Source organism: Panthera leo, chromosome A3, assembly GCF_018350215.1.
Source record: "Panthera leo isolate Ple1 chromosome A3, P.leo_Ple1_pat1.1, whole genome shotgun sequence".
Lineage (NCBI taxonomy): Eukaryota > Metazoa > Chordata > Mammalia > Carnivora > Felidae > Panthera > Panthera leo.
Genome location: NC_056681.1, coordinates 1,617,694 through 1,629,022, shown reverse-complemented (window position 1 = coordinate 1,629,022; position 11,329 = coordinate 1,617,694). Strand labels below are relative to the sequence as shown.

At 67.3% G+C, this 11,329-nt stretch overlaps 1 protein-coding gene across 1 annotated transcript; it reads right to left on the bottom strand.

Moving 5' to 3' along the window:
- Positions 1 to 356: 356 nt before the first annotated feature.
- On the bottom strand, positions 357 to 9,125 carry RBBP8NL (RBBP8 N-terminal like). Its single transcript, XM_042930465.1, has 13 exons — positions 9,065 to 9,125; positions 8,218 to 8,260; positions 7,583 to 7,678; positions 7,186 to 7,298; positions 6,494 to 6,566; positions 5,969 to 6,099; positions 5,740 to 5,822; positions 5,356 to 5,522; positions 4,284 to 4,968; positions 3,907 to 4,033; positions 3,367 to 3,437; positions 2,549 to 2,678; positions 357 to 917 (listed from the first exon to the last, which is right to left on the bottom strand). The coding sequence occupies exons 1-13, from the start codon at positions 9,123 to 9,125 to the stop codon at positions 787 to 789; spliced, it is 1,911 nt and encodes a 636-aa protein (XP_042786399.1). The 3' UTR covers positions 357 to 786.
- Between the last annotated feature and the right edge of the window lie 2,204 nt (positions 9,126 to 11,329).

The window sequence follows — 11,329 nt, the reverse complement described above, 5'->3', positions numbered from 1 at the left end:
ACCCCTGAGGGCTAAGGGTGCAATCCTGGCCCAGCCGCCCTGGGGTCCTGCAGGTGTGGTCTGGGGACACAGGAGTAGTCGCTCAGTGAGGAGGGTACTCTGTGTGGGGGCTGGGGCACATTTTCCGTTCTGTTCCCTGCAGCCCTCCCCAGAGTTTGCCCTGGTCCCTGTACCCTCTGCAAACGGGGCTGGTTTTGTTCCCAGGCCTGGATGCATTCAAGAGCCCAGGTAGTTGGAGACCCAGCTGACCCCCGGACTCTGCCAGCGGCACATGCCATCCCTTACACCTTTGTTCTTGGATACCCTCTCCAGTGGGGCGCCCACTGGCCTCCCAACACCCTGACTGCCGGCACGTTTGCAGGCTTCCACGAGGGGGCGCCCGAGACCACCACTCGCATTCCGCCCAGTCAGGGAGGGGGTGGCCAGGCGCGCAGGGCCCTGGGGGTCAGGGATGCCAGTGGAGTCTGAGACCGTCAGAAGTGGGGGCACTGCCCAGGAAGGGTTGCCTCCGTGCAGCAGGGGTGGGGACTGCGCTGGGCTGGAGTCTGAGTCACCCCTGCCTCCCCTGCCTCTGAGAACCCTACTGCCCCCCAAAAGGAGCAGATGGGGTGAGGGTCGAGCGCCAGGACTAGCTGGTCAATCTGAGATGGGTGGAGATGGAGGGGTCCAAGTGGCCAGCCAAAGACCCCCTCTTGGCCTTTCCAGCCCCTGTGGGGATGGTCCAGGTCCCGGTCCCCTCCTGCCCTGTGCTGGGCTGTCAGTTGGGTGTGGTGCCCCCGGGAGCAGCTAAGTCTCCTCCCAGCTGCCATTGCTTGGTGGGGGGCTGCCGTCCTCAGGGTCCCTTGGGCTCCCGGACCCCTCATGTGCTGTCAGGGGCTCCCCCGGATTCCTTCTCCCTGGGGGTGGCTTCTTGGAGGCTGTGGAGAGTAGACCGAGGTTAGGTGGCAGGCAGCAGTCTGTGTCCCCCTCACAGTGATGCTGGGTTCTTGCCCAGGGCCCTGTGGGCAGCGTTTGGGCAAGGGGAGCTGATGCGTTCCTGGAGGCACCAGACACCGGCGCGGGGCTGGTCCGATTGGAGGGTGGGCTCTCCCCCCAGGCGTGTGACTCAAGACCATTTGGCCCCAGTGCCTCGATGCCTTGCTGAAGGCCCAGGACCTTCTAGATAAATCCCGCTTCTCGGGAAATGCTCTCAGAATCCCCGAGACACTGGTGGGGTGCCTCCATGGGCCTAGGGCGCAGTTGGTCTGTCCTCGGGACCCTCGCAGGTAGGTCCTGCCAAGATGCTGGGCCCTAACGGAACGAGGGCTCTGGGTTGGATAGGCCACGTTGGAATCCTGGCCCCACGTACCAGCCCTGTGGCCTTGGGCAGATTAACTCTTGGGGGTCTTGGTTTTCCCACCTGTGCAACAGTGATGCCCCGTCACTGGGCAGGGTGGTGAGGCCCACAGGCAGTTGATTCCATCTGCCACCTTGAACCTCCGCGTGGGCACAGGACCCAAGGGCGCTGCCCCTGGAGCCAGGCGGTGCCCGCCACAAGCTGGGCGACGCCGCCGTTCTCGCTGACGGGCAGTGTGTGCGTTGCAGGGTTTGGGTGGGTGTCGGCTTGGGAGCCCCTGGGTTCGCCCAGGGAGGAGACCGGGGATGGGACTTGGCTCAGAGCAGAGGGCGCGGTGGATACCCAAGAACCCCTGTGGACTGTGGCCACCAGGACAGTCTCCGAATATGCCGAGCAGGAAGTGCCTTGAAATATGACAGGTGTGCTGGCCTCCTCCATGGCTCGCCCGAGCAAACACAGGCCACTGTTGCTTTCCAGGCAACAATGGCACATTGTGGCGGCCACAGCCCAGCCTGCCTACTGCCGGTCTGCTTGCACAAACACCAGGGCGGCCTGTGTTATTAGCTCAGGCTTTCACAGGTTTTCAGCCCAGCTGCCTTTGTGGCCCGACCAGGAAGTGAAAGGTCATTCTGATACCCTCCGGCCGGCTCGGGCGGCTCTCCTGGGAGGGGCCCACAGCACTGCCCCCGGCAAACATTCCAGCAGCCCCCACCGCCTCAGTGGGAACAGACACACTCCGGGCCCAGAGGCCTGCACCCTTTGTGATGCCCCTTTCTGAAGGTGGACAGGAGGGTCTCGGAGACCCCCGCCATGAGGGGCCAGGAGAGGAGCAGGACTTCCGGGCCACCGGGCTTGGGGGCTGCTGTGGCCCAGGAAGCCCCTTCGCCCTGATGCCAAAGACGGTGATAACAACTGTCCTCAGCCTTATCCCACGGAAGTCTCACACTCACTCTGCTACTGCCACCCCCCCCCCCCACTGCTGGTTCTGGGAGGAAACTGAGGTTCGGGGTGACGGGACTGGCTCAGGCGGGACAGTGAGGCCGAGAAGAGCCAGGATCCACACTGTCCTGACCTGGGTCCCTGCTCAAAGGGGCCTGTGCCAGGGGGAGGTGCAAGGGCTGGTTTCTGTTCCGAGCGGCCACAAAGGTGGGGTGGGGGCGCTGTGCTTCGGCTGCCCCCCACCCCGTCCCGACGGCCGGTTCCCCGCGGTACCTCTGCACCAGGGGCCCGCGGCTCGCTTCCTCTTCTGCTGCAGGCTCTGCCCTCGCTCCTTGGTGCAGAAGCACCTGGGCCCCTCCCGCGGTGTGCTGGGCTTGGCCCCCACCTCGCAGCTCTGGCCCACCTAGGGGTGTGGGGGTGGGGTGGTCAGGACGAGGGCCCTCCCCCGAGCCTGGGCTCACCTAGGGGCCTGGGGGTGTGGTCAGGACGAGGGCCCTCCCCCGAGCCTGGGCGCACCTGAGGGCTGTGGGGGTGTGGTCAGGACGAGGGCCCTCCCCCCAGCCTGGGCGCACCTGAGGGCTGTGGGGGTGTGGTCAGGACGAGGTCAGGACGAGGGCCCTCCCCCGAGCCTGGGCTCACCTAGGGGCCTGGGGGTGTGGTCAGGACGAGGGCCCTCCCCCGAGCCTGGGCGCACCTGAGGGCTGTGGGGGTGTGGTCAGGACGAGGTCAGGACGAGGGCACTCCCCCGAGCCTGGGTGCACCTGAGGGCCTGGGGGTGTGGTCAGGACGAGGGCACTCCCCCGAGCCTGGGTACACCTGAGGGCCTGGGGGTGTGGTCAGGACGAGGTCAGGACGAGGGCCCTCCCCCCAGCCTGGGCGCACCTGAGGGCCTGGGGGTGTGGTCAGGACGAGGGCCCTCCCCCGAGCCTGGGCGCACCTGAGGGCTGTGGGGGTGTGGTCAGGACGAGGGCCCTCCCCCCAGCCTGGGCGCACCTGAGGGCCTGGGGGTGTGGTCAGGACGAGGGCCCTCCCCCGAGCCTGGGGCAGCCCAGGCGGCTCAGCGGCCCCGCCCCACGGAGCGTGCGGCTCACCTCATCGTCCGAGGTGTCTGACTCGTCCAGGTCGTCCGACTCCAGCCACTGCGCTTGGGCCTTGCTGAGCTCTGCAGGACGCAGGGTGTGGGTCAGGCCGGGGTGGGGGGCCCTGGAGCCTAGCGGATGCACAGGCCTTTCTAGCAGGCCAGACTAAGAGTGGCAACTGCAGACGACACTGAGGCACCGAGGGGCCGAGTAACCTCCCCAGTGTCTCCGGGACCCTCTGCTGCGGCCCCACCTGCTGGGCTATCCCAGGCTTGGTAGCTGTGTGACGGGGAGCTCAGTACATGCCCTGAAGCCCTAATTGCTAGGATGGTCTTCCCTTCACTGCCTATGATCAGCGATGTGCCTGCCCTGGGCCCCCAACTCTTTTCTGGGACTGCAGCTGGGGTGCCAAGCCCTAGACCCAGGGTTTGGCAGAGCAGGTCCAGGGGGCTGAGCTGGGCCCTCGGACGGGCTTCCTCGGCGGCCACTGACCACGGCCCCTCCCGTCCCACTACCGCGCCAGGTGCTCCTGACCCCAGGCACTCATCCTACCTGGGTGGCCATCAGCATCGGGCCGGTGTGGGTGGGGGGGAGGTTTTGGTCTCCCCCTAGCTTCATCTCCCGTCCCGCTTGGAGAGGGCACGTTGGGGTGGGGCCCTGGAAGAGCTTGGGAGGGATCCTGGGGGCGAAGCGAGGAAGCAGCTGAATTCATCTGAGCCCTGCCCCCAGCCCAGCCTTGGGCACAGCCTAGCAGGCTCTGGCTGACCGCAGCTGGAGGGTAGCATCGCCTCTAGCGTGAATCAGGCAGCCAGGCTGTGTCACTGGGGACCGACCTGACGGAAAGAGGGGGGAGCACGGCCTGGGCCTGGCTGGATGCCGGGCCTGGGTTGGAGGCGCGTGGAGGCGGAGAACAGGGGTGGGCCCCTTACCGCAGGACTTGGGGGTCCTTCTGCCTCTGGAGCTCTGGCTCCCTTGGTGCCATTGCTGAGTCCCCAGGGTACAGGCTGGGCAGGCGGCTCTGCTCCGTGGGGCGGCTCTGGGCTGGGAGTGTGGGCAGCTGGGGGGCTGAGTGACCCCGGCTGGTCAGGAGGCTTGGGGGCATCCCGGCCCCGGCCGCGCTCCGAGAGGTCCAGGGGCTTGTCTGGGACATAGTCCTGTGTGGCTGTGGCTTCCTTTCCCCTGGGGCTACCTGGGCCGGTGGGCTGTGTGTGTCCCCCTCCGGACAGGGCTGCCTCGCCCTGGGGGCCTTCTGAGTCAGAGCTGACTGGTGGGGAGGGTGGGGTGCCCCCCGGCGGAGGCGGACCCCTCAGCCTGGCACTGCCCATCCGCCCCTGTGCCCGCAGCTGCTGTCCCTCCAGCCGAGGGTGTCGCATGTCCACTGGGCCCCCCCGGAGGCCCAGTGGGCCCATGGGCTCCTCCCAGGCCTCTGCGTCTCCAGCCTTCAGGCCCTGGGGCCGGGGGCCGCTGGGGGCTGAGGCGGGGACTTGGGGGCCGCCGTGGGGGCTCTGAAGGTGCAGGGCCAGGTGGCGGTTCAGGAGGCAGAGGCGGTCAGCCCGGAGGGAGCGCTTCAGGGACTCATAGGTCATGACCGGGTGCCGGGCGGCCCGCAGAAAGCTGCAGGGAGAGGAGAAGCCCTGGGTTAGCCCCCATTTCACAGCCCGGCTGCCCCAGCTCGCAAGGCAGGCCCGCGCGCACGGTCGTGGAGGGGCCAGAAGTGACCTGGGGCCCAGGGCGCTGAGGAAGGAGCTGCACACGGAGATCTTTCTCTCTTCCGGGCCTTAGCTGCCTGCTCCGGCCCCGGCCCCTGTGTCCCGACCACACGATGCTCTCAGACACTGAGGATGGTCGGTCTTAGACCACTTCCGAGAGGGTTCCCGGGGCTCAGTCCCCATCTGCTACCCCCACACCTCCCTCCCCTTGTCCTGGCCGCCTCCTGAAGAGTGGGACCAGATTTGGAGACCGGGCGCTCTGCTGGGGTGGCGGTGGCAGGCAGGGCCTCACCTGTCCAGGGGGAGGCTGTGCTCATTGGGTGGGCTGGGGGGGCTGCTCCCGGTGAGCGGCAGTGCGGGTGTCCCGTTGGTGGAGCCCCGGTCAGCAGAGCATGCCTGGGACCCAGGCCGCACCACGGCAATGGTCCCGTGCAGCTGGTTGGAGATCCGCTGGGGGCTCTGCGCCGGGTGGACGCGTCAGCCTGGGCGGGGGCGGCTGCCGGCCTCTGCCCTTGTTCTCTGTGACTTTGGGCAAGTTAGCCGCCCGCTCTGAGCCTCGCCTCCACCCAGCAGTCCCTGGCTGGCCCACCTGCCACGTGGGGCTGGGCGCCGTGCCCGGCACAGAGCCTGGGGCTGCCTGGAAGAGGGGAGCAGGCTTGGGGGCCTTCGTGCTCACCGTGTCCGGGGCCCACGTCTCGGGCAGGCTGGCGCTTGGGGAGATTCTGGCTACTGGAGGTGTCCTGTACCCCGTGGACTTTTCTGTGGGAGGAGAAGCAGTGGGCAGGGCCGGTGAGGAGGCACTCGGAGGGGTGGCCAGCTCCGTCCTCCAGCCAGAGGGCTCCTCAGTGGTGCCCAACTTTCTGGCCTCTTGTCCCTCACGGCACCTCCCCTCTGGGGACTCCCACCTGGATGGTCGTCCTCGGCCTCCTCACGGCCTCCCGATGTCTTCTCGATGGCGGCCTTCCGAGCGCCCGGGGAGGGGAGTAGTAGGGGTGAGGGGGGGTCTGAGGCACCCTCCCTGTATTGGGGCTTGAGCCTGACTCCGGAGGGGAGACAAAGACAGGGAGGGTGAGCAAGGGCGGTGCCAGGACCAGGAAGGCCAGGGCGCACCCTCCTGGGGGACAAGCCACCCCTGCGGGGACACTCAGGTGACCAGGAAAGCACTCGCTCTTGACATTGCCTGAGACTCCGCCGTCCATGGCTCCACAGGGCTAAGACCTTGATGGCTGCCGCGGGTGTTGGGGACCCAGCTCAGTTTCTAGGGTGTCCCCCAGGCCCCCACTTGTTGGACTATGAGAGGTTAGAAGTCTGTGCCGTGGGGATGGCCTGTGGGGACCCCCCGGGGTCCTGTGCCCTCCTCTCTGCACCAGTGGCGGGGGCCTCCCGTGGAGGGGGTTTGGGGAGTGTGGGTGCTCACCTCCCCCACTCACCGTGGGCCCCGAAGCCGCTTTATCTCCTCCTTCAACGTCTCGTTTTCCCCCTGCAGGCGGTTCAACTCGTTGGCTGCAAAATGCGCTGATCAGTGAAGAACTGGGGGAGGAGAGGCAGGGCAGGGACAGGGTCCCCACAACACCAGGGAAGTCCCCCTCCTTGGCCTGTCTGCCAGCTGTGACTCCAGCACTCGGCCCGGGGTCTGGCAGCCCACAGGTGCCCCGTAAGTGCTTGCTGTGTGAGTGTGTGGTTGGACGCTACTGAGTAAACAGCACCAGGCTGTGGAGGCCGTCAAAAGTGGTGGGGACCCCCCCCCCCGCCCCCCGCAACGAAGCTTGTCCCTGGGGCGCCCCCTGGGGGACAGGCGGCTTGTCCTCCTCATTGGCAGGTGGGGGCTCCGGACTCTGTGGGACTGTCCTCATCACAGGAAGGAGGGGTTGCGTCCCGAGGTCGGGGGCACCCCCAGCCCAGGTGACTGACCAGTGAGGGACATGCCGGGGCCCGCTGGGCCTTTTTTGTATCACTGTCTGTTTCCCCGAGACCCCCGTGTCAGGCCGAGCAGGTCCTGGGGGTCCCGGGACCCCCTGGGGGGGGCGACAGAGAGGTGCAGGGTAACGGGCCAGGGCTCACTGAGGAGGACGGGGATGGGGTGGGGCAGAGCAAGGTGCAGGGTGACAGGGGCGGGGCTCACTGAGGAGGACGGCGTGCTGCAGGTTCTGGAGGAGTGAGTTCTCGAACTCCTGCTGCTTCTTCCTGGCCAGCTCCTGGGTGACCATGCAGCGGTCGCACAGGCCAGCTCGCAGCCTGCGGTGTGGGGCGGGGGCAAGAGGCCACTCTCAGGACGGAGACCGGGGCCCCCAGAGGGGGCTGGGACCCTCGTTGCCCTGCTCCGGGGACGCGGCCCTGCCTTCCGCTGACCGCGGAAGCCCCGGCACGTGGGCTAAGCCTTCCCTGTTCTGCCGAGCGTGAGAAGGAGCCACGGAAGTGCCTTTTACTCAGGGCTCGGGCGGCACCGCCCGGCTCAGTCCCCCAGCGCGCGAGGCCTCCGGCGGTCCGCTTGCCCTCCCGCCCCACCCCTGTCCACTCACCTGTTCTCCAGCACCCGCACGTTCTCCTTCAGCGCCTTCTGCTGCTCCCTGAGCTGATGGTTCTTGGCGCAGAGCTCTTCCACCCTCTGGGCGTCCCTGTGGGGGGCGAGCCGAGGCGCGGGTTCTGCTCTGCCCGGGGGGCCCCTCCTGCCGGGGTGAGTCCCGGGCTGGGTCCTGCGGGGTGCACCTGCTGGGAACGCTGGTAGAGCCGGCCTTACGAGGGCGGTGCCGGCCCAGCGGCCCAAACGCGAGCGTTCGTGGCCGCCTTGGCGACCGGCCGCGTCCACGCGCTGCTGGCGGTGGCACAGAAGTGCGGCCGTCTGTGAAGTGGCGATGCGAAAAGCTGCCCCGCGGGCCCTGGGGGTCTCACTGTTGGTGCCCTGGGTGCCCCGAGCGGATACGGCTTGCCCCCCCACCGGAGGGCCCCTGTTCGCTCGGCGGGGCTTGGAGGTTCCAGTCCTGGCTGCAGCGGCTACTCGAGGCACGGCTTCGGACCGGTGACTCAGCCCCGCCCCCAGCCCCGAGGCTCAGTTTCCCCTTCTGCATCACTGGATGGGGGCAGCGTTAGCGCCCTGGACTGTGGTCATTGTGTTTCCCACTGGGTTCCCACTGGGCCGGGGTCTGTCCTGACTCACCGGCATCTCTCGGAGTTCAGCTCTAGGAGTTTATTCTGCAGACCTAGGGGAGCCAGGAAAGGGGTGGGGGTCACCTCCTGTCCCTGGCCGTCAGGCAGGGCCCTCTGTGGACCCCCGCCGCCTGCCTGGACCCCCTCACTGATTCCCCAAGGCCATCCCACCGGGCCGAGTCCTTGAGGGGTGTTTTCTGGGGGCACAGCCAGTGTGGAAATAAAACCCGCTCTCTGGGGAAGCCCTTGCCACTGGGCTGGAGTCTGACTTGGGCCCACGCAGTCCCCACCTCTCCAGGTCACCGGGGAAGAGATCCGGGCCCCTCGGGCCCTCAGGGTGGTGTGTGAGGGCTGTGGGCCGGCCGAGAGTGAGGGGAGTACGCTGGCCCCAGCCCCGTGATGGGGGGTGGAGTGGACAGGCCTGTGGGCTGGGGCAGATCTTGGCCTCGGGGGTCCTGTCGGGGAGCAGGATTTCAACTCTAAACCCTGGAATGCTCTGGATGGGCCTCCATCCATCCCTGGAGGTGGGCAACCACACGGCTGTGGGCCGCCAGCACCCCTGCCCCGCCCTGGGTGAGGGGCTCATCTCAACCCAAGCGTCTGGCTTTCTGTTGGAGGCCTGGCTTTTTATTTCTGCTCTGCTGTCGGCTGACCCTTTGGGAGAACACCTTCCAGGGCCACACTCAGGGATGCTGATCTGAGGCTGGGCGCCTGCCTCCTCTGGGCTCTGGGTCAGGCTCCCCGTCTGGGCCTGGAAGGCAGGGCCCCCAGGTCTGGCTAGATTTGGAGGTTCGTGGAGGAGCATCCTGACCCGGCCCAGGTGAGGGCTGTGGACACCCGCCCCCCGTGGCACTCACCCCGGACCTCGTTCTCATGGACGTCCTTCAGCCTGTTCAGTGACTCCATGAAACTCTCCATGGCTCCCGAGGGCTCTGGCCCAGGCCCCTCTGTGCTCAGGGTACAGGGATGGCCCCCTGGCCTCTACCGCCCCTCTGTCCCCAGCCTGTAGAGGAAGACGTGGGGAGAGGTCACTCTGGCCGGTGCAGGGTCTGTGTATGCAGGCGCAGATCCGCAGAAACACACACACCGGCCTCGTCTGCCCAGGGAAACGGGCCCCGTACTGAGAGGCCGCAGGGTCCTGAGGAGGGGGCAGGAGTCCCACCGACTGCTGGCCCCACCCCCTCCTCCCCACAGGTCCTCAGAGGTACTTGGTTGGGCCGTGCACACCTTGAGGGTCCACTGCCTGAGGTCAGAATTGAGGGGCCCCGGGGGCTGGGGCCTGGATGCCCTTGCCCTCCCTCCCTTCCAGGCCTTTCTGGGCCCCGGGCAGCCTGGAGAGGTCTCTGGCGGGCGGGCAGCTGGGAGGAGTGGGCTCACAGGGCCGTGGGTCCCCATGCTGCGCCCCACCTCCCCTCGCCTGCCGCTGCCCTTGCGGCCACAGATTGGTCCCAGGCCCGGGAGGCTGGGCCACAGGTCAGGGGGCTGGGCCAGGCCTGGTCTGCAGTGGCTCCCGGCACCCATTACACGCTCTGTTAACCCGTGAGCTGGTTGCAACATGCAGAGCCCTTCTGGGAAGGTCTCTCTTCTAGGTGCTTCTCTGAGGGGAGGGGGCGCTGCCAGTTGCTGGAGCGAGTGCGGGCCTCCGACCCAGACCTCTGCTCTGGGCTGCCACGCGTTCAGGCTGCACTCCGTCCTGGGCCAGGCGGGGCGCCGTGCACGCCCTGTGTGTGTGTGTGGTGTGCGCACTGCACGCGTGGTATGTGTGTACGTGTATGTGCGTGTACTGTGCACGAGTACTGTGCGCACCCGTGTACTGTGCACGAGTACTGCGCGTGTGGTATGTGCCCGTATGTGCGTGTGCCATGCTGTGTGTGCGTGTATTAAGGGGTGCTGAGGCCCCAGCGCCCCTTCTCCCTGAGTTCGCCCCGAGTAATTGTGGATGGTCATCTGGACTCTGGCCTGTGTTTACCCAGGCTGCTGCCAGCCCCGCGGGATGGACGAGGCCCCGCCAGACGGACTCTTCCCAGGTGCACCTGGGGCTGGACCCCACCCTCTTCCTCTGGATCTCACCTCCAGGCCAGGGGAGGTGGCCTCTTCTGGGGTTCAGCCCAAGGAGCCCTGGGGTCCGTTGGACCACGCAAGCAGGTGGCTGAGCTCCTGGTGCTCCTGGCCCCTCTCCTGCTGGCATCCCACAGCCGCCTGTCAGCCTCCTACATCTGCCCGGACCCCACCTTCCCTCTCCTGCTACGCCCACGGGGGCCCAAGTCACCCCCCTTCCCATGGGGACACACTCTCTGCACAGCACTGGGCCCTTCGAGGCCCTCGAAGCCTCCGCTCAAAGCTGCCCGTGGCCCCGTCACACCAGGCTGTGCCCGAGTCCTTGCCCTGGCGGCCCAAGGGAGCGCCGTCTCATCCCGTTTGCGCTGACGATATGCACACGAGTGTTTGCAGCAACGCCCACCGAACAGCCCCCCGCTGGGAACGCCCACGCGCCACTGCCAGTGTCCCTGCTGGGAGGGGTGGCGGCTGCCCCCAGGGGCCGTCATGCTGTGCCACCGCATGATGGGAGCCGGCCCGGAAAGCCGGCCCGACTGGCGATTCCTGCTCACAGAGCACAGAAGGGGCACGATGCTCTGAGTGCTTGGAGTTGGGGGTGGAACCCAGGAGTGTCCTTGACTGTGACCCCAAGAGAACCCAGGGGTCGGGGCCAGCCGGAGGCTTCTGAAGCTGCCTGAGGGAGACTGGACCATGGAGTGTGGCTCTCAGCAGCCTCTTTGGACCTGAGGTCAAGCATCAAAGCACCAGGGAGCCTCGGCCGGAGGACGCGGTGGCATCCACTGGCCTGCACTGGCTGTGGGAACCAACTGAACAGGGCTGGCCGCAGGTGCTGGGATGCTGGGGCCCCTTAGCTTGTTCTGAGGGCCCGCCTGGGCTCTGGGCCACCCCCAAGTGATGGCCAGGGGCACGGGGGTGGCTGCTCGGTGGCTGTGTGTTGAGTGGGGATGACAAGAGTTTAGGAGGGGCCCCACCTCGAGGCTGGGGGCTGGAGCTCACCTGGTGAGGTTAGGAGACAAGACCCGAGATTCTCGGGGCCGGGAGAGGCCAGCGCTCGAGCGAGGCAT

Coding starts and splice junctions, on each gene's coding strand:
- RBBP8NL (XM_042930465.1), bottom strand. CDS start 9,125: ATGGAGAGTTTCATGGAGTCACTGAACAGGCTGAAGGACGTCCATGAG. Junction 7,299..7,582: donor GTGCGGGTGCTGGAGAACAG/GTGAGTGGACAG, acceptor CCCACACCGCAG/GCTGCGAGCTGGCCTGTGCG. Junction 6,100..6,493: donor AAGCGGCTTCGGGGCCCACG/GTGAGTGGGGGA, acceptor CTCCGGAGTCAG/GCTCAAGCCCCAATACAGGG.